Source organism: Antechinus flavipes, chromosome 2 (genome assembly GCF_016432865.1).
Source record: "Antechinus flavipes isolate AdamAnt ecotype Samford, QLD, Australia chromosome 2, AdamAnt_v2, whole genome shotgun sequence".
NCBI classification, from domain to species: Eukaryota; Metazoa; Chordata; class Mammalia; order Dasyuromorphia; family Dasyuridae; genus Antechinus; species Antechinus flavipes.
The window spans coordinates 577,547,001-577,570,196 of NC_067399.1; the positions used below are offsets into that span (position 1 = coordinate 577,547,001).

Genomic DNA, 23,196 nt, shown 5'->3' on the forward strand with positions numbered 1-23,196 from the left:
TATAGTATGCATTCTATTGCCACTGCCTAAAGCCCTTGGGGACCATGGACAGCACTCAAGACAGTAGTCTTTTTTTGTTAGTCTTTCTGCTTCTTTCTTTTTTCACCATGGCTGCCCTCTCCACCTCTCTGCCCTGCCTTTTCTCCATAATTAGACATAATATAGTATTGAAGAGTATTTGTATTCTGCATTTCACATTTCTCTGTAAGAAGCAAAACCTAAATTAAATTACATTTTACTTACATAGCCTGATTTCTTCTCCTGTAGACTAGATGATAAAAGGCTCCTTTAATTCTAACGCCGATTTTAGGATTATCCCAGTCTGCTTTGGATCATCTATCAGACCATGAGTAACTCATTTGATTTTAGTTTCCTCGTCTGGAAAAAGGGTTCCCCTTGATGATCCTTTTGGCTCCACCATTCTATGATTACTACTACTACCACCACCACTGCTGCTACATAAATGAAATCCAAATAGTTAATTAAGGAGTGAAAATATTTGGAGTGGAAGAAGAGTCAGAGAACTTTGATTAGAATTCTGGATTTGTTACTTGTTACTAAAGTTTCACTTTAGGCAAGTCTCTGGATCTTATTTTATATATCTGTAAAATGAGAGGATTTAGTAAAGTGATCTAAGAGATCTCTTCCAGCTCTAAACCTATGATTCTATGTTTTGAGTTTTGTCTTCTTTCTCTTGTCCCAACAATCTTATTAGGGATCATTTCATAAGCCCAAAGTGGGTGGGAAAAGGAAAGAGAAGTATCTATATCATTTCTAAAACATGCATTGGGCTCCCTCTCATTAGACTCCCAAACAGCCTTTGCCATAAAAATCTATGTTACAGAATTGTATGCTCTTAAGAGTTAGAAATGATCTTCAGGGTCATCTAACTCCTGCCATCTAGATAATGTAGGAATCCATTTTTACTATGTCCCTGATAGACAAACTTTCAACTATTGCAGGGAAATTTTTAGTTATGGAAAGTTTACCACATTCTAAGCTAATCCATTCAATTATTGCATGATTCTGTTGTAAGAAATTTACTCCTATTCAGAATTCTTCCCTAAATCTGCCTCTCTGTACCTCCCAAGCTAGTTTTCCATGATGCTAGTTTTGTACTCAGAATTATGACAAAATATTCTGCACTTTTGGATGGTCACTGCAGAGGTTCCTTTCTTACATGTCTACTTTGATCATTTTTTCAGCTTGCAAAATACTTCCTTTTACATTATGTCATTTCTTTCTCATATCAACTTAGCAAAGTAGATTGGACATTATTTCAGTTTTATAGAAGAAACTGAAGTTCCCTATTTTGACTAGTTCTACATTATCAGGGAATAATGGGACAAACCAAATTCTATGGCCATCCTGCTTAAGTCTATAAATGAGAATTCTGAGAATCTTTATTTGCAGGGTTGTTGGATGTGCAATGGAAACCATGGGACTACTTTATATAACTTTTCATTGGATAAAACCTCTATGTTTGTAGCAGTACTGGGTGAATTTATGATTCTAGAAACCTAAAATTCATAGTCCTACAATGAATATTAAAATAAACCAGTGATGAAGGGTCCCCCACTCATGCCTCCCTCAATGTTTCTGGGAAAGAACAATAACAAAGCATCTGAAGGGGAGAAGAGCATGGAGTGGCAGTCGGTGGAGGGACTAGGGGGCAGAGATCCCTTCTTTGAACTATAGGACCTCAGAAAGCTCTAAGTGGGATATGGAAGGCCCTGGCAGACACATACATGGGTGAAGTGATCTTTGAGAATTCTGAATCATACTGAAGCTCTAAGAACCCTTCATAGCACAGTTTGGAATTTAGAGATCAGTCCCATTTCAGAATCTCTGAGGTTAGTGGTCAGAAACCCCTGCATGTCTCCTGAATCTCTAACCTGGAAATGCATACCTATTCACTGCATTCAGTCTCCTTTTATGTCTCCTTGGTTGAAAATGGTTTCTAATGTACTCCCTTATGTCTTTGCTTTGTAAACATCAAAGTACTGTTTTGGCATGAATTATTATTGCTGCTTTTATAAGACATTTACCCAGAGCTAGGAGAAAACATTTGTATGACCCAGGTAAGATTTGAAAATTGTAACTATCCCAGTTGTCATTCTTCTGCTCCCCTCACCACTATCTTTTATGTGTTGATGACCAACAAACAGACTTTGAACCTTTTATTTTAATTCTTTGGACTTCTTAATGTAACAAATACCTAAGTACCAAGGAAAGCAGAATTTTCTTTTTTTCCCTTAATAAAATAATTTATTTTCTTTTTTCTTTTTATATTAAAGTTTTTTTTAATTTTCAAAACATATGCATGGATAATTTTTCAACACCGACCTTTGCAAAATTTTGTGTTCCAAATTCCCCCCTCCCCCACTCCTTCCCCTATATGGCAAGTAATCCAATATATGTTGAACATGCTAAAAATATGTTAAATCCTATATATACATATATATAATATATTTATACAATTATCATGCTGCACAAGAAAAATCAGATCAGACTACCTGCCAAATAGAGGAGGGGGTGGGAGGGAGGAGAGGAAAATTTGGAACAAAAGATTTTGCAAGGGTCAACATTGGAAAAATTACCCATGCATATGCTTTGTAAATAAAATTAAATAAATAAATAAAAGAAAAATCAGATCAAAAGAAAAAAAATGAGAAAGAAAACAAAATGCAAGCAAACAACAATAAGAAGAGTGAACATGCTAGGTTGTGGTCCACACTCAATTCCCATAGTCCTCTCTCTGGGTGTAAATGTCTCTCTTCATCATGAGACCATTGAAACTGGTCTGAATCACCTCATTGTTGACAAGAGCCACGTCCATTGGAATTGTTCTTTGTATAATATTGCTGTTGCTATGTGTAATGATCTCCTAGTTCTGCTCATTTCACTTTGCATCAACTTATGTAAGTCTCCCCAGGCCTTTCTGAAATCATCCTGCTGGTCATTTCTTACAGAACAATAATATTCCATAGCATTCATATACCATAATTTATTCAGCCATTCTCCAATTGATGGGCATCCACTCAGTTGCCAGTTTCCTGCCACTACAAAAAGGGCTGCCACAAACATTTTTGCACATGTAGGTCCCTTTCCTTTCTTTAAGATCTCTTTGGGATATAAGCCCAGTAGAAACACTGCTGGGTCAAAGAGTAGGCACAGTTTGATAGTCCTTTGGGCATAGTTCAAAATTGGAGAGCAGCATTTTCTGACCTTATAATATGTGCAGTTTTAAAGTGTCCTTTCTTGTACACTAACCATAGCTTTCATGCAGGGGTTTCTTATTCCTGATTCCAGCACTGAGCATATTTAAAACAGATGATCAAAACTAGGCAGATTTCCAGAATTCCTATTCACATTTTTCTATGCAACCAACAGAAACCTAATACTAAGAAATAAAAATGCACTTTCTGCACAGAATAACAGAACAAAGAACTCCCCCTTCATCCATTACCAGTGACAGAACAGTGTAAGCAATATCCCAATGGCACTATTCTTGCATTGTTAACATGGTGTTTTAAATGTGCAGACTCGGAGAATTCCTGAAAACCAAAACAGATGTAGAACTTTCCGCACATCCAGATTTTGAAGACCAAACCATCGATTTCTCTGACATTGAGCAGCTGATGGATTCTATTAATGCCATTCCAGGTAGTGTTTAATACATGGACAAGCTTAGAGACAATTTCAGTTTGGATACTTGATACTTGGGAAATGTCTGTTGTGACAAGCTAATGTTCCTTATTGCCTAAAAAAAAGATTCAACATCACATTTTAGAAATACATATTTCTTCTAGCTTCATGTTTGGTTTTGTTTTGTTTTTTTAATTTTTCTATCTCCAGAAACTCTTAAGAGATAGAATCCAGGATATTACTTGTTATTGGGTAAAGGTGCCCATGATAACTGTACCCTTGGGGGATTCTAAGGCTTTAGATTTGTCATTTTGAGTTCATAGCTGGTACGGATTTGTAGATAGCTACTAATTCATGTAGTTTGTTCCAGGCATGTATTGTTGCTTTTATTTCTTTCACTGTACTTGTAATACTGTAGTACTTGTAGTACTGGCTAAACAAGTGAATCAGTAAAAGCTTTGTACTTATTTATAAAATTACTACAGGAAAAGTTGACTCGGTTCTGTTTTTTTCCATTTGAAGAGTTGTTCATTATAAAATTCTGTGGACAATCATATTGTAACTATAAAATGATGAGACTAATTAGTCTAAACCACATTTTTTTAAAAATCCAAAATGTTCTCTTTAGGTTACAACTCCAGGCTTAGCAGCATTCCATGAAAAGGAAATGAATCATTAGCCAGGAACACCAGGAAATGATCTTTTATCTGGATTCCTCTAAGAAACCAAAGTCTAATGCTGTAGAAAGATAATAGTTATAACAATGACTCATTTGTATATACTTTCAGACTTACAAGATGATTCATATCTCTTTGAAGACTTGGGGAAAGCTCTTTTCAAAATGTTAAGGTGATGAAGGCCTATCAAAACAGTCCAAATTTAGGATCTTGCAAATCTTGCAAATTGAATTTTATTCTCTAAACCTTCCCTCTTCTTTCCCTTTTAGTTAAAAACCCAAACAAACAAAAACCTGTACCTCCCACCCTCCCCTTCACGATCTAGCCAAAGATGTGCCAAAGTACTTGATTACAAATTTAGAAGTGAGATCTTGGTGGTAGGTTAAGATCAAGAAATCAAACTAAAAGAAGTTTATTTATTTATTTATTCATTCATTCATTCATTCATTCATTCATTCATTCATTCATTCATTTATTTATTTATTTTAAATAACTTTTTATTGACAGAGCCCATGCCAGGGTAATTTTTACAGCATTATCCCTTGCACTCACTTCTGTTCCGATTTTTCTCCTCCCTCCCTCCACCCCCTTCCCCAGATGGCAAGCAGTCCTTTACATGTTAAATAGGTTACAGCATATCCTAGATACAATATATGTGTGCAGAACCGAACAGTTCTCTTGTTGCACAGGGAGAATTGGATTCAGAAGGTATAAATAACCCGGGAAGAAAAACAAAAATGCAAGCAATTTATATTCATTTCCCAGTGTTCTTTCTTTGGGTGTAGCTGCTTCTGTCCATCCTTGATCAATTGAAACTGAATTAGCTCTCTTAAAAGAAGTTTAAAAATCCAAACATTTTCAATAATGGTAGCAACAGATCCCACAGCCAGCAGGTCAGCATTGGACTCTAATTCCTATTTTATGCTGATAGGTTATAGAAATAAACCTTTTTGTTTAAAACGTTTCTTCTGTCATCTTCAAATGTGTTTTAAACTATGTGCCTGAAAAAAGATCCCTTTAAGATTTAATGATCTCATGCTATTTATTTATTTGTTTGTTTGTTTATTCAGTTATTTATTTTAAGGAGAAAGGGACAGGCTTTAAGGAAGACTGCCTTAGAATTACCAGGGAGGTCAGCTTTATGGAAATATAGAACAAATAAAAGGAAGAATGGAGGAAATAATTCATAAATCAATTACAGTTATATTTCTGAATGGAAAATGACCATGTTGGGATTTTATAGAGATCTGCATTATACCACAGTATGAGTTTTCTCACTTTCTAATTTTGGCATCCATTCAAAGAAGGCATAAGAGTCAGAGAAAGAAGGGAATGAACATGGAGTATACTAAAAAAGTAATTTATGCCTTTTCTCTCAGGTGTATCTCAATCTAAAGGCCTAATTTTCTAGAGTGTTCAAAAGTGCAGTAAGTTGCCTGCAAGGGCTTGAAACACCCTAAAGTCTTGAAGTTCCTAAACCAGAGCCAGAGCTATCCAAATATTCTAAAAGTATTTTCTGCATGAAGAAAAAGCATCAGGATGAGTTTAAAGGCTGTCTTCTGCTAGAGGAAGAAGGAAGGCCATTAGAAGATTAAGCAGTAATTCATCATAGTTAAAGTTTAATAGGAAAGATCACAAATTACAACTAAACATTTGTATTTTAAAATCTTGCTCAAAACTACAAGAGCCTTTTAAACATGTTATGCTGAGTACAAATTAATGTTTAACTAATAAGTACATTTTTATACTTTTAAATCTTTAATAGAAAAAAACAATAGAATGGAAACAACATATTAGGTCATGAACAAAAAAGCCATACACCTACTGGTAGCTATTTAAAGTCTAGGCACACTATCTGAAAAGAAATAAATAGCCTTTCGTATTCCAGCTTTGGGAACTCAAATCTATAAAGGGATAGCCCAGATCTCACTTCTTCACATTCCTTTTCTTCCCTGCCCCTTAAACATAATGTCTTGGGAGTCAATCTATCCAATCACTTGTTCTTTTTTTTTCTTTTTTCTTTTCTTTTCTTTTCTTTCTTTTCTTTGTGTGTGTGTGTGTGTGTGTGTGTGTGTGTGTGTGTGTGTGTGTGTGTGGCAGTTAGGATTAGGTGACTTGCCTAGGGTCACCCAGCTAGGAAGTATTAAGTATCTGAGGCTGGATTTGAACTTGGGTCCTTCTGACTTTCTATCCACTGTATCATCTAGCTGCCTCTCCCAATCACTTGTTCTATCCCATTCCCTCATGTCTAACTTCTTTCCTGAACAGAGGTTCATTTCTGCAACTTGAGGCAGTTTACAACTCAAACCAAAGGGTCTCTAAGCTTTCTCTTCCCACTCCCCTCCCCCATACACAGGCAATCTTCCTGAATGATGTATCCCATTCCTTATCAATTCACCAGTTACAGCAAGATTGCAATTCCTTTTTTCATGCCCTCCTCATTCCGGATAGACACTCCTGGATGGGGGGTGATGATCAGGTAGGCAGGCTCTCTCTGGCTCTCAGCTTTCTAGGTGGAGAATATCAATAGCTCCAATTCATAACAGCTGACAATAGGGCTACAAGAATGTAGGAACCTCGCAGGAAGTAAAGACACGCAAAAGTTGGACTGAAATGAATAGACTCACACAAGCCTGCATAAGTAAATAGTCAAAGCTTCTTGGCTAAAGTTGAATCTGTTATACAATGCTTTCTGGTGGAGAGGTTAAGAGGTGGCTAGGGTGTGTTGTCCAGGATAGGAGGAGAGTGTTTATATGGACAGCAGAGCCAGAACAACTTTGCTCTAGCTATTGCCACTACTTTAAGCATTAACTTTGAGTTATATCCTGTAGCATCAGGGACTTCTCTAATGCTGATGATCTGATTTCCATTTTTTTCTTCATATTCTTAAGAGAAGTTATTGGAAATTAATCATAGCGTTTCTTTCCACAGATGATTTACATGCTTAAACTCTTATTTTCTAAAGAGTCCAGTATCTAGAAAGGCATTAATTAGTCTATAGTTGGAGGAAAGGAATATGATGGGAGGGACTATTTGAGTTGCTCAGGTTACTAGGGATGTAGACCATTGAATGAGAAAGTAGCTATCACTCAGCCTAACTATGGAGAGTATAATATCTCTTATCTCTTTATGGGAATATCTGGGGAAGAAGACTGAACTCTCTCATGAAAACCATTATCTATGCATTTATTAGTAATGAAGTTTTGGGGGACTGATTTATTCCAGCTGTAGTCACAAAAGACTAATTGGCATTGGGAGATTTACCAATCAAGATAAGAAGGGTTGAACATATTCTGTGTGTAGAAAATAGAAAACTCTCCTTTTTGTAGGATACATTATATTTTCTACACATAGGATATATAATGTATTCTACAAAAAGGAGAGTTGGAGAATAAGAATTTTCCTTTCTTCAGGACTGTGCAGGGAAGGAGAAGCTCTGTTTTTAGATGATTGCTCTTGATTATTGGAAAGAAAAATAGAATGGAGAAAGATCATTATGAATTTAACTAGAAAACACTAAATTTCTATTAATTCATGAAGCAAGCATAGTTTGAAATAAATCTCTAATGCCTTTGTCTGTAGCTTATTTTTTTCTTTCTTTCTTCACTATATATAGCTCCTTGTGCTCCAGTGATCAATACACAAACACCTAACTCAGCTACTGGGACATCAGTTAAAGTGTGCTGGAGTCTCTTCTCTGATGACACTGTAGAAAGTTACCAGCTGTCTTATAAACCTGTCAGTGATGGTGCACCAAGTGAGGAGCAAAAAGGTATGATTTCACAAGAAGCATTTGTATAGAGCAGACTATAAGCTAGAGAATTATATTTGCTAAGTTAAATCTAGTGATCATGCATAGGATGAATATGGGACTGAAGTGGAGGAATTGAAGCAGGTACTACATAACTTCTGAGATTTGTGATCCTAAGAGACATCAGTTAGGAAACTTTGCTTCCAAATTTGCTAGCGTTGTTTCTCCTTTATTTTTTATTTACTTATCTATATACTTGTTTCACTCTAATATAATATGAGCTCCTTGAGGACAGGAATAATTTCTTTTTTTGTCTTTTTACCCAGTGCCTAATACAATGTTTGATATACAATAAGCATTTGATAAGTCCTTTTAAGTTATATTAAATAAAAGAAGTTAGATGATACAGGGGCAGTTAGGTGGTAGAGTTTTTGAGTTATAAAGATTTGAATTCAAATCTTGCCTCAGACTTACTAAGGATCACCTTGAGCAAGCCACTTCTGCTTGCCTCCGTTTCCTCATCTATAAAATGTAGATCTTAGCACCTAAATCCCCAAGGCCAATGTGAGGACCAAATATAAAGAACTAGTTATTATTTTTATCTGAGAATTACCCTAGTCTCAAAGGCTAGAGAAGCAATTTGGCATTGCTTGAAATAGGCAGTAAGTACCTCTCCACCTCCAAGAAGCTATTTAAAAACTAATTTTTCAAAGCAAGTAATTCTATCTGTACTTTCTCTCAGCTGCTGATATCCCAATAAGCAAAGGGAGAATGGGTAGACCTAACATTATAAAGAAAAAAAAATGTCACAGGACAAAACCTCAGATTTTAAATTAATGTTGTTATTGTTTAGTTATTTTCAGTTATTTCTGACTCTTTTTGATCTAATTTTGAGGTTTTCTTGGCAAAGATACTAGAATGGTTTGCATTTTCATTCTCTAGCTCATTTTACAGATGAGGAAACTGAGGCAAATGGGGTTAAGTGACTTGCCCAGGATCACATTAAATGTAGTAAATGTCTGAGACTGAAGTAGAACTCGTCTTCCTAAGTTGATACAATCATCTTTCTTTGTAATTTTATATATTTTATACATGTAAAAATATTATTTTGAGAATGAATCCACAGTTTTACCAGACTACCGAAAAGATATATGACACAAAATAAGAGCCCTCACTCTTGAGCACACAAATAAAGACAAGCCATTTTCCCTACCCTTTGGTTGAAAAAATAAGCTATAAATATATGAAAAGTTGAATAACCCATGATTTAAAAGCCTATTTAATATGATGATAAATGTCATAAAACCATTCATGATTACTTGCTAAATTAGTCATACAGTTAGTAAGTGAAAAAGATGGCGAGATGTCAGCTGTAGTAGTCCAGAGCCTTTTTATATTGCTATTTTTCATTCTAATTTATAAATATGTATTCAACATAAAAATTATGTCAAAATGCATTGAGGGCCCCCAACCCAAAATATAATCAGGAAGATGACATTTAATTTCACCAAGTCATCTAATTACTGACATTGAGTGGCTCTGAACACAGGCTGCAGAAGCGCAGACAAAGCCATTGGCTAAGAAATGTTGCTATAGGGGCAGCTAGTTTATGCAGTGGTTAAAGCACCAGCCCTGAAGTCAGGAGGACCTGAATTCAAAAATGCTTCAGACACTTAACACTTCCTAGCTGTGGATCTGAGTTCAAATCCGACCTCAGACACTTAATACTTCCTAGCTTTGTGACCCTGGGCAAGTTACTTAATCCTAATTGCTCTAGCAAAAAAAAAAAAAAAAAAAAAAAAAAGAAATGTTGCTGTTCCTATGTCTTTGGAATTGCTATTTAATTTCCCGTTTAATTATTTAGACTTACTGATAAGCTCAGTTGTTGAAGGTGAAAAAGAGGGAAATATTATTAACTCTCCTAAATTTTAATGCCTTAGGACAGAGCCATTTCTTCTTGGGCAAAGTTGTATTAGAAAATTTCTTGGTTAAGCACTTCTAGAAACAGAGCACTTTCACATCACAAATCTTAAATCCAACAACCTGTACATGTAATTCTAATATATTTTGAAAAAGGGCCTCCTCAAACTATAAAATGCCTGATGGTCTTACCTGAGGAAAATTAACAAATCTAATTGTACTTCTCTAAAATGGGGGGAGGGGAACATAAATTTTTTTTCCTGATTTTAGTGAAACATTTATAGAGGATCATAGAATTAGAACTGGAAGGGATCTTAGAGATTACCTAGTATAACTCAAACTTTTATAAATAGAGAAATTGAGACCCAGAGAGATTAAAAAACTTGTTTGGGATCACACAGGGAGCAGCAGCAGAGCTGAGATCTCTTCCCACTGTATTAATCTGCTGTTATAGTTAGAGATCTAAAATTTGACAGGTAACTTTTAAAAAATGTAATTTCATTTAAAAATAAACACGGTATCAGGAGAACTAAGAAAGAAGAAAGGAAAAAGATCTAGAAATGTTTGTTACCATTTATGTCTAATTACCATGTAGGCATTTGTGATTATTCTTTTCTTTAAATGAGTCAGATTAACTTGGGTTTGAATATGATTTGATTATGACATTGAACTATTCGGTATACTCAGCCCTCATAGTTGGCTCCTGAGAATTGTCTTCTCACAACTTTAAAAATTAGAGGGAACACTGGTTCTAATGATACACAGCTTTTTCAGAAGTAGAAATAACACAAGGGACACAAGGATTTATTCCATGATGTAAGAAAACTGAGATTTGAGAACATAAATCTCACCAATACTAAATTAGAAAACCAGAGATATGTGTCTTCCAGTCTTGAGAAAGGGAGAAGACTATCAAAGGAAGAAGGACTAACTCATATGGACAGACTATAAGCTCTTTTTTTTTTTTTTTTTTTTTTGAGCTGAGGCAATTGGGGCAATTGCCCCACACAGCTAGGAAGTGTTAAGTGTCTGAAATCAGATTTGAATTCAGGTTCTCCTGAATTCAGGGCTGGTCCTCCAGACTATAAACTCTTTAAGGTCAGAAATGGTTTTAATTTTTGCCATTCTATTCCCTAGTACCTATCATTGTATCTGAAGGATCATATAAGATAATATATGCATTACAAATCTTAAGGAGATATATAAATGCTAATTATTATTATTACATAGTAGACGCTTAAATTAATACTTGTTGATGTTGATTGAGAGAAAGTTTTGGATATTTTGATTTGACATTGGAAATCTACCTCCTAAGCTTATAGCATTACCCTTTGTCTAAATCATGAATTTCTTTTGACATTATCTTGGTATAGGGTATAAGATGCTGATCTATACCTAGTTTCTGCCACACCATTTTCCAATTTTCCCAACAAATTTTTGTCAAATAGTGAGCTCTTCTCTCAGAAGCTGGAGTCTTTGGATTTATCAAAAACTGAATTACTATAGTCATTGACTGTTATGTCTTATGTACCTAACCTATTCCACTGGTCTAGTATTCTATTTCTTAGCCAGTACCAAATGGTTTTGATAACTGTCACTTTATAATAATAGTTTCAGGTTAGGTACAGTTAAGACTATCTTCCTTTGCATTTTTTCCATTAATTCCCATCATATTCTTGACCTTTTGTTTTTCCAGACAAATGAATTTTGTTGTTATTTTTTCCAGCTCTATAAAATGATTTTTATCAGGTTGGTATGGCACTGAATGAGTAGATTTAGGTAGAATTGTCATTTTTATTTTATTAGCTTGGCTTATTGTTTCAAATAGTTTTTTTTAATTGATTCTTTTAGATTCTCCAAATATATCCTCATATCATCAACAAAGAGTGATAATTTTATTTCCTCGTTGCCTTTTCTAATTCCTTCAATTCCTTTTTCTTCTCTTATTACTAAAGCTAATATTTCTAGTACAATATTGAATAATAGTGGTGATAATGGGAATCCTTGTTCCACCCCTGATCTTTTTTTTTAAATTATCAATAGTATTTTATTTTTTCAACTATATGTGAAGATAATTTTCAACATTTATCTTTGTAAGACTTTGTATTCTAAATTTTTCTCCTCTTCTCCCTTCCTTCCCTCCTTCCTAAGACTGCAAGTAATGTGATACAGATTAAATATTTGCAATCCTTTTAAACATATTTCCATATTTGTCATTTTGTGCAAGAAAAATCAGGCCAAAATGAAAAAATAAACATGAAAAAGAAAAAATAAAACAAACAAAAAGGTGAAAATACTATGCTTTGATCCATATTCAGTTTCCACAATTCTTTCTTTGGATGTGATTGGCATTTTCCATCCCAAGTCCATCACAGTTGATTAGCACCTGTTAATATATATAATGTTGTCCTGGTTTTGCTCTTTTCACTCAGCATCAGTTCATGTAAGTCTTTCCAGCCCTCTATAAAATCATCCTGCTGATCATTTTTTATAGAACAATAATATTCCATTACCTTCATATATCATAATTTATTTAGCCATTTAACAGTTGATGGATATCCATCTAATTTCCAGTTCCTTGCCCATAGAGCTGTTTCAAACATTTTTGCACCCCTGATTTTCTTGGAAAGGCTTATTCCCATTACCTATAATGATTGCTGATATTATTAGTTAGATGTTGCTTATAATTTTAAGGAAAACTCCATTTATTCCTATGCTCTCTATGGATTTTAATAGGAATGGATGTTGTCTCCTTTTTTACCCATTTCTCAATGTAAATCACTGATAACTGATTTGTTTCTTGTTTTATTGTGGGAAGGGTATTAGAATATTAAATTACTGGGTACCTGCAATATGGGAAAAACTTGTAGTGAGGAAATGGTAGGCTTTGGTTATTGAAAATCAAGGTAAATAATTGATATCAGATTCTTTTCTTATTTGCAGCTGACTCTCAGAGTAGAAGAATTTTAGAACTAAAAAGAAGTTAGTCCAATTATCTAACTTCATAATAGAGAAAATGGAGGGTCAGAGAATGAAATAACTAACTTACTGGGATCACATAATCACAGAACTTGAAACAAAATGTCCTGACTTCTGGTTCAATTGGTATTCTTTTCATTAAATTAGACTAATTTGGAAGGAGAATTTGGAGGTAGGATTAAGATAAGGGAGCAAGTGAGTGCAGAAAGATAGAAAATGAATGAAATCCTAAAAAAAAAAAAAAAACTGAGATACTAAGCATAAAGTTATACTTCATTGACAGGAGACTGATCTATCCTAGTTCTTCTAATTCTTCTCAGTCTTCTTTACTGGTTTTCCCATCTAATGTCCTATAACCATAGAGGTCCCCCAAACTTCTCTTTTGGGGTCCCTTCTCTTTTCACCTTGTATTATCTCAGAGAATGATCTCATCTGCTCCTATAGATTTAATTATCATCTCTATGCAGAAGATACCCAGATTTATACATCTAGCCTCAATCTCTCTGTTGAACTAGATAAACAAATTCTCAAATGCCACATGGCCATTTCAATCTAGATATCCTATAGGCATTTCAAACTCAATACATCCAAAATTTCCTTCCCTCTCTCTTTTCTTCCTTCTCTCCCTCCCTCCTTTTCTCCCTTCCTTCCTTTCTGTTTCAACTCCCTCCTTTCTTCCCTCCTCCCTCCCTCCTTCTCTTCTTTACTTCCTCCTTCCTTCCCTTCCTCCCTATTTCTCTCCCTCCTTCCCTCCTTCTTTCCTTCCTTCTTTCCTTCCTTCCTTTCTTCCTTTGTTTCTTCCTTTTCTTCCTTCCTTTCTTCCTTCTTTCCTTCCTCCCTGCCTCCCTCCTCTCTTTTCTTCCTCTCTCTCCCTTCTTCCCTCCTTCTTCCTCCCTCCCTCCCAACCTTTTTTCTTTCCTTCCTTCCTCCCCTCCTTCCTTTCTTGTCTTTGTATCCCCTTGCACTTTGTAGATATTGTAAAGGGTGGCTGATTTGAATTCCAACTATAAAAACTTCGTTGTTCTGAGAAGATTCCTTCATCAAAGGATGACTGTGCTTAAAGAGACTGGGGGGGAGAAGAGGAGGGGAGGACTATTTTCAACATTTAAAGCAATGAAAAGTTCATGAACATTCTGCCCATTTTTATGTTTTATAAAAGAGATAAGGTCATGTTTCTTTTTGTTTTCATTTCAGAGTTTTCAGTGAATGTCAAAGAATCACATTACTCTGTGACTGACCTTGTGCCTAATACCCAATATGAATTTTGGGTCACAGCTTCGAATAGCACTGGCGTCAGCCCACCAAGTGAGCGAGCAGTGTACGTGACAGGTAATGTGCTTCACTGATGTTTGGGGAGCCAGGCCTCTCTGCATTCATTCAGAGACACACAGAATCTTGACCAGGAGGAGAGTCAGTGCAGTTTTGTGTGCCATTCAGATGGATAGATTGTGTGTTTTGAGATAAATATTGGTATTTTCCTTTTGGACTTCCCAAGCATAATTACTCACTAACAAATAATTTTTTTAAAAAATGAAGGCACAACACAGTAGTATGCTTGAAAGGTGGGGATGGGAGTAGGGGAATGGAGGTGTGGAGATGTGTGATTTACTGTGGTCCCTAAACAACAAGGATCTTAGAGTGGTTTGAAATGAAATAATATCAGGAATGAGAATGAGAGAATCTCAGAATGAAAGAAGAAGTATATATAGTGATAAGGAAGAGTGGGGACAGGAGAGGAAAGGGCCAGCTGTGCCCCGAGAATCTCTCAGTATATCTAACCCTGTCCCAGCCTCAATCATATCATGTGATAGTTACCTCATATCACAGCTACAATGTAGTATAAGATCTTCTCATTCATGTCTAAATCGGACTCTGGACTTTTAGTTTGTTCATGTTAGATTAGAATTATAGATTTAGAAACAGAGCCCTTCATTGTACAGCTGAGGAAACAGGCATCTCAAACTTGACATTCCAAAACAGTACTTACTACCTTCCTCCTAAAATGGCCCTTTCCTCTAACTTTCCAATTTCTACTGAGGGAAGAGCCATAATTACAGTTATTCAAGTGTCCAACCTTGGAAACATATTTGAGTCTTCACACTTTCTTACTCCATTCCCCCTCATCCAATTACCAGCCAAGTTTTATGGCTCCTAGGGTAGCTAGGTGGTACAATGAATAAAATGCCAAGTTTGGAGGCAGGAAAAATCATCTTCCTAAGTTCAATCTGGCCTTAGACACTTATTAACTGTGTGAACCTGGGCAAGTCACCTAATCCTGTTTGCTTCCATTTCTCATTTGTAAAATGAGCTGGAGAAGGAAATGGCCAATCACTACAGTATCTTTGCCAAGATTCCTAATTGATCTTATCTTGTATCTCCTCTCTCCAGTTCATCTCCCACAAAACTGATATTTGTAAAGCACAGGTCTGATCAATCACGCCTATGGTCAAGAAGGTTCAGTTGCCTGAATTATAAAATACTAGATCCTCTGTCAACCATTTAAAAAAAATTTCATAATCTGGTTTCAATCTATCTTCTCAAAAATATCAGTCCCCCTCATACATTCATGGATTCCAGCAGAACTGATTTCCTTGCTGATTCTGTTACACAACATTCTATCTCCTGCCTCTGTCTTTAATTATCTCCATCTCTTGGAATCCATAATTCCATTTAGGACTCAGCTCTGGTGCTGCAGTCTTTCCTAGTGCCCTCTCCACAACACCTGAAATTGCTTTGTATTTACTGTCTTACATATGTGTCATATCCCTCAAGTAGACCGTGGGCTATTTTAAAGCAGGGATTGTTTTGCTTTTGTCTTTCCCAGGCTCTGTCTCAGAAATCTAGCCCAGCACTTTTCATATAGTAGGCATTTGAATATTTGTTGAATTAGTTTGAATTCCAGCCCTAACATTTGATATCTCCTAAATCCAAAACAATTTGTCTGATACTCCCTCCTTGGTTTCAATATTTGTTCTTTGATCATGAAAAGTTTTCTTAGCTTTTCTCCCGTTTTCTTTCCAGGAATTTGCAGCTTAAAGTCCATACAATATTGGCTCTAAAAGCATAAGACTTAGAAGCAAGAGATCTGAGTTAGAATTCTAATCCTGGTAGTTATTAGCTGTGTCACCATGGATTAAGTGGCTTAACCTCTTTGTTCCTCAGTTTTCTCATCTGTAAAAAAGAGATAATATTTGTATTACCTCCATGGGTTATTGTGAAGCACATACTAGTGGTACTAGTTCTTTTGTATTAGATCAATTGATTGAAATTTGGAAGGGATTCTGACCCAACAGTCTCCATTTTATCCATTTTATCAATGAAAAGACTAACACCCAGAGAGGAAAAATGATTTGTTTAAAGTTACACAGAAAAAATGAAGGCAGGATTCAAACCTAGACAATTTCAATTGTCTGTCATTATTTCACCCAATCTGTCATTATTTCACATGGTTTCCTAAAGAATTTTCCTTGATTTTTAATTGCAAAATATGTTGGAGAAAAGAATGGGTCAGGGAGGAGTGCTTATGCTTATTTGCAGCCAAATATTAGATCAGAAGCAAATGAATCACAAGACCATAGATTTAGAGAGAGAACCAACTCCTTCATTTTACAGATTAAAAAAAAGGGTGAGAGGGATATGGAAAAACCAAAATGTGACTTGCCAAAGGTTACACAGCTAGTTAAATGTGAGGTGAGATTTGCACCCAGATTATCCTGATCCCAAGTTCAATGTCCTATCCACTGTACACCACATGCCTCTCAAATGGTTTCCCATCTGCTTTTTTTCCCCCTGCGTTTTAGCTCCTTCACCTCCCATTATCAAAAGCAAAGAGATCCTAAGCTGTGAACATGCTGCCTTGGTGCGCTGGGAATCTGGAAACATGAATCCTGTGGACTCGTACACTATTGAACTGTCTAAAGTAGACAATGAAGAACCAGGGAATGTTGTTACAGAGTGAGTCAATGCTATAGCTAGAGAATGCTCCATAATCACTTTTATATCACACAGGACAATGCTCCCCAATCACATTGCATGTGAAACACAAGTTGCCTAGAGAAAGAAAATTAGATTTTGAAATAAGCAATATCTTTAACTTGGTCTTCCTTAGTTGTGGGGGAAAAAAATAAAAAAGTATAAACCCCTCCCAGGATGGAAAGATACAGGGAAAATCAGAAAGGGCAAGAACTCAAAGGCGTATACATATATATATATTCATCTTAAATGTAAACCTTATGAACATAATAATCTTTTTTTAATTCCAATTTTTTTCAAATAACTTAGGATTTTATTCATTTTCATTGAAAAGTGGAGCAGTTATGTCTTTGTGACATAATCTCTCCCCCCCAAGGTAGCAAATAATCTGATTTAGGTTAATTATGTGTAATCCTTTTAAATATATTTTTCCATATTTGTCCTGTTGTGCAAGAAAAATCAGACCAAAAAAGGAAAAAAACATGAGAAAGAAAAAGCAAACAAATAAAAGGTGAAAATACTATGTTTTGATCCACATTCAATTTCCTTAGTTCTCTCTCTGGATATGAATGGCATTTCCCATCCTAAGTTTTTTGGAATTGTCTTGAATCACTACATTGCTGAGAAAATGCAAGTTCAGCACAAGTGATTATTGTATAATCTTGTTGTTATTGTATACAATGTTCACTTCACTCAACATCTATTTAAGTCTTTCCAGGCTTTTCTGAAATCAGCCTGCTCATCATAGAAAATACATAATTTTAAATTAACTAAAAAAATATTTAGGAGCCTACTTAGTAAGATATATTCAGGTCTTGTTTGAATACAAAAAGGAAACAAAGAAAAAATATCAGTTGTTCAAAATTGGATCGGGCCAATGTAATAAAAAATTACAATATTTCCTAAATGGATTTTACATCTTTAGTCTCATAATAATCAAACCTTCAAAGAGTTATTTGAAAAATTAAACAAAATAATAACAAAATTAGGGAAGTAATGAAAAAAGTAAGAATAAAGGGAGTCTAACATGAAAAAATTAAGAGTGAAATGAACAGAACCAAGAGAATGTTATATACAGTTAACAGCAATACTGTTTGAAGAATTGTGAATGACTAAGTTATCATGAGTATTACAAATACTCAGATGAACTAAAGAGGATCTATGAAGGAAGATGCTATCCACCTCCAGGGAAAGAAATGATAGAATGTATATGTCAAATGGTGGCTTTCTCTTGTGCGAGACGGGGAAGGAGGGAGGGAGACATTTAGAAACTTAAAATGTATATAATAATAATGATAATAATAATAATAAAAAGAATGGAGTCTAGTAGTACAGGATTTAAAACTCTTTTACAAAACTATAATCATGGAGATTATTTGGTACAAGTTTTAAAAAAGCAGAAAAATTGATCAATAGGTATATTTGATCAACTTGATTTTTAAAAATTGATCCAATTAAGTAAATAAACTTCAGAAATAATTAAACATAGAATGGACATGAAATGAAGAAGACCTAGTATGGACCTAGAATGAACACTTAGAATTCAAGTTGGGCTTCAGGTTCCCTGTACATAGAACTAAATCAGTGATAACAGGGGAACAAATGAGGAAGACCTGGGGCTGTACCTAAGCCTTTGAAGCTTCTCTGGTCTAGAAATTCAGTCTTAGATATGATTAGAAATCAAACTCATTTGATTGGTTATTCAGTCAGTGGATAAGCATTTATTAAGTGCCTACTATGAAACAGACACTGTGCTAAGCACAAAGTCATTTAAAATTAGTTTTTCTTTTGGACCAACAGTGGTCCAAACAAGTCTCGGTAGCTAGAAAACTGGGTTAGTTTTTATTCACTCTCAAGGGAATTCATATTGTATATTATATTCATATTGTATATTAGCTGGCTATACAATGTTTTAAAATCTGCAATATGCTTTATATCCATTATCTCATTTAATAATAATGATAATAAACTAGCATTGAGATAGTGCCTTTAGATATGCAAAGCATTCTCCATATGTCATCTGGTTTAACAACCCTGTAAGTGAGGTAGGTATTACCCACAAGTGTTACCCCATTTTAGAGATGAGGAGAATAAATCTCAGAGATCTTAAATGACTTGCCCACAAGCCTACTATGTTCTACTACCTGGCCTTCAATAGTAGCAAACATTGGAGTGCCCAATGTTACGTGAGATGTTTATCAAGTACTTTATTATGAACACATATCATTATTTTTTGTTTCATCACTTTATTTTTAGGTCTATAGTAGGAATCCCTACCTGTGAATCTCTAATTCAGTTGCAACCTGGAGAAAGCTACCTAGTCTATGTAAGAGCCATCAATGTGGGAGGCCCTAGTGAAAGAAGTGAGCCTGCTACTATCCACACTACAGGTATAGTTTAAATTCACATTTTGCTATTGGGAGCAAAGCTTTTGAATAATAAATTTAATACTGAAGGAAGCAGTGATGATCTCACTATTCCTGACATCTTTAAGTGCTGGGATGCATGAGTCTGATTCTGTTCTCTGTTTTTCTCCTCACTCTTTCCACCCAGTAATGTTCTTGGACTAGTGGGTCAGTCATAGGAAGATGATTTCAGGAAGTCTGTCCCCTTCCCCTCCTATTGCCAACTAGGGGATTAATCTAGGTTTGGAATTTGTATTCAACAGGCACAGACTTAAAAAGGTGAAATACAGAAGTTTATTACTGTTCAGAACCTTGATTTAAACAAGATATCAGGGAAAAAGGAAACTTATAGCATAATAGTAGTGCATAATTAATAAATAAGGCAATCACAAGAAACATATAAGAAACAGACAACATACAACATACATCTTCACTTTGAGGAAGCTCCAACATCTGGATTCCAACAGCTGGGAGAAGCTGAGTCACAGCTATCCATAGACTCGAGTGGGAAATGGTGTTAGGCAAGTGGTCCAACCTTCTAACTGAGTTCTCAAGGTCTCTTTCCACTAAGGAGTTTTTATAGGCAGAGAACAAAGAAGGCGCTGGGCCAAATATTCCCATTTTTGATACATGACTGGAGATGGAACAGCCCCTCAGGAATAGGGGTGTCCTATCACAAGAGTTCCATTAAGAGAGTATTATTCCTTTAGGAGGACTACCTTTACTCCAGGAACTGGCCAGGTTTCCAGGGTAAACACAGGCCTACCATTAAGGATGTTCATTAATCAAGGCACCAGGAAGATGCCCAGCCCTCCCAAGCCTCCTGAGATTTATTGGATGGCTAGGAGCGCATTTCAAAATTCTCAGCAAATAAATTTACACAAAGACATGACCGAGACTCACTGGGATTCCTCACTAGGATTCCCTACACTAACCTTGAAAGGAACATGGCAGAGTGCAAAGACCTAGGAATCAGGAAACCTAAAGGCTGGTCTCTGCCACTGACAAGGCCCTGATCATGAACTGGGCCTGGCCTGGCCAACATGGATGTGCACAGAGACCTTGTCCTGGCTCTGAAGCCTCAAGAGGGGGGCAGCTTGCCTGGCATTTGCAGCCCCCATTGTAGCCACTGTTCCTGCTCCCCAGCTTCTGTCAAGCTCTGGCTTGTGTAGCTGGTGATCAGGTGGCGATGGAGGTCAGGGCAACTTTCATGGCAATCTTGCCAATTTTTTCATGCTGCCTCACTGCCCCACTGGTACTTCTTGGCAAAGCCTGATTCTTATTCCCAACTCCTCAGTACCCCCAAGAAGCTACCCCAGGTACCCCAGGAATCCCAACTGGGTATAGCGGGGTTGGAAAACAAATCAACTAGTCCTTTATTCCCCTTTACTCCTCTGGTCACCTCGTTATCTATGGCCTTGGGGTTCTGGTTAATATGGGAAAGAAAGGCAAAAATAAAATTTTAAATTTTAAAAGGATTCACCACTGGTTCTTCCTTACAACAGAGAGCAGAGACTATTTGGAAAGATGGCTTTAAAACAAAACAAAACAAAATGAGGCTAAAAAATATGTTCTGGATTAGAGAGCAAGGATAAGGGTAAGATTTAGAATGAACCTTGTGAAAAGTTTATATTTTAAAAGTAAAACTTACTGTTTAATTAAAAAAAATCATTTTAGTTTCTTTAATTTGATGAATAAAAATGATATGTTTTATGATATAGTTACTATTTATCTTTAAAAAAAAAATTTCCTAGGTGCATGCCTCAATGAAATGTGTTGTATGTGTCCAAAAACATGAGCTAGGGTAAATTACTTTTCTAAGCCTCAGTTCCCTCATTTGTCAATGAGGGACTCTACTAGGTGATTTCTCAGGTTCCTGCTGACTCTTAACATTTTACAACTATATAATTCTAAGTTTATAATTATAATTTCCATATTAAAATTCCAAATTAAAACAGGCAAATTGCAAGATTCTCACTATTGGGTTGTTCTTTCGTATATAAATCACATGGACTAGAGTTTCATTATGCTCTTTCTGCATTGTTCAGGTATCTACTTAGCCCACATATAAGAAATTAAATACTCCTGTGGAACTTGTTGTATCTATTTGAAGCATTTCCTGGAGGAATGACCTCTTACTTTAGCAAAGAAAAGCAATACATTGCAGTGGCTTCTGGAGATATGAATTAACTTTAAGGAAGAGAACACTTGTATAGCATTCATTCATTCATTCAACAAATATTTACTGGGTAAGATCATGATAAATGCTGAAGATACAAAGGTAGATACAGGACTTTCAGTAGTGGTGCAGATTATTAGTTCAGTAAGAGTAGTGATGGGCTCTATATGATCTTGTATCTCCACTATACTCTCAAGACTTTGCACTTAATAAGCTAATGGAATAGTCGATAGAATGCTGCTCTTAGAGTTAAGAAAACCTGGGTGTGAATTCCACCTCTGATACTCACTGGGTGTATATCCCCAGACAAATCACTGAATGGTCCCAAGCTTCAGTTTCTTCATCTATAAAATGGAAATAATAATAACATTAGGTAACCTCACAGAGTTGTTGTGATAATCAGATATATGTAAGCTGTCTTGAAAACTTTAAAGCACTATAAGAAGATTGGAAAAAAAAAAAACAACAACCATTTAAGTGTTAAGTGTTTACTATGTACAAAGCATGATGGTGAGTGAATGCATAATTATTCCTGTTGAAGGAGTAGGCTATATCAACAACAGATGTGGTATCAGCTTAAAAGGTTCAGTTCCTCAAAAAAAAAAAAAAAAAAAAAAAAATACATGCACAAACACACACCAGCAAGAAAAGCCAAAAGAAAAAAAAAAGTTTCCTCGAAGTACATTTAACTGCTGACCAAGCTGTCCAAAACTAACATGTGAAAAAAGTTTCTGATTTTATACACATAATACCCTTTAAAGTAGTTAAGAGAAAACTGTTATCTTTATTTGCATTTGAGAAAATAAATATCAAGGATGTAAAAATGTATTTCACATCATGACAAGTAAAGAATGGATATGTCTCTTCACTCTAGATCTGCATCCATCCTAATTGAGATATTGTAGGATATTGAACATAAAAGAATTATATTAAGTCATGAGCCAACAGCCAACATCAACAACAATCAAAGCTCTGGGCTAAAAGTTTTCTGGAAGAGTTCAGAGAGAATGCAAGATCATAGATTTGGAATTGGAAGGGGAGTCAATCACAGCCCTTATTTAACAGACAAAGACAAAGGTTCAAAGAGAGTGAGTTGCCCAAAGACACCTGGGCTGTAAGTAGAAGAGCCAGAATTCAAACCCAGGTGACCTATTTCAAATCTTGTCCCTTTTTGCCACATTAAAGAGCAAATGATCCAACCCCTTTCATTTTTCATTCAGAAGACTTGTCTACTTTAGGCAAAGGGCAGATGCATCTCCTTGACTTGATTCTTTTTATCTGCATAATGAAAATTAGTAAGACTTGATCTCAAAGAATTGCTGTGAGAATCATCTAAGAAAATGGATGTGAAAGTGCCTTGAAAAGCATTGTGTGATGCAGAAGAAATATACACAATGCCTACAATGGGTAAATGAAGATAATACAAAAAGACCACAATTTTAGTTAACTACAATGGTAAATAATGATTCCAGGTGATTGAAATATACTCCCTTCTTTTTTGTTAAGAAACAACCAACTGGGAATGGAAAGCTACATGTGCTGACAATTGCAAGTACTATATATTTAAATGGGTTTGCTAAGCCACTTTTTTTTTTTAAGTGAAGATCTTACATCAGGCTTCTTTATTGAGACATGATTGTAGGTCCAAATAAAAATGTCAATTAA

The 23,196-nt window shown here is 35.6% G+C and overlaps 1 protein-coding gene across 1 annotated transcript in view; it reads left to right on the forward strand.

Moving 5' to 3' along the window:
* The window catches only part of FSD2 (fibronectin type III and SPRY domain containing 2), a 70,772-nt gene that overhangs the window by 27,497 nt on the left and 20,079 nt on the right, over positions 1 to 23,196 (forward strand). The window contains exons 6-10 of the mRNA XM_051981192.1: positions 3,545 to 3,666; positions 7,942 to 8,097; positions 14,170 to 14,304; positions 16,776 to 16,929; positions 19,204 to 19,337. Of these exons, the coding sequence (XP_051837152.1) occupies positions 3,545 to 3,666; positions 7,942 to 8,097; positions 14,170 to 14,304; positions 16,776 to 16,929; positions 19,204 to 19,337 (701 nt within the window). The remainder of the gene's footprint in view (positions 1 to 3,544; positions 3,667 to 7,941; positions 8,098 to 14,169; positions 14,305 to 16,775; positions 16,930 to 19,203; positions 19,338 to 23,196) is intronic.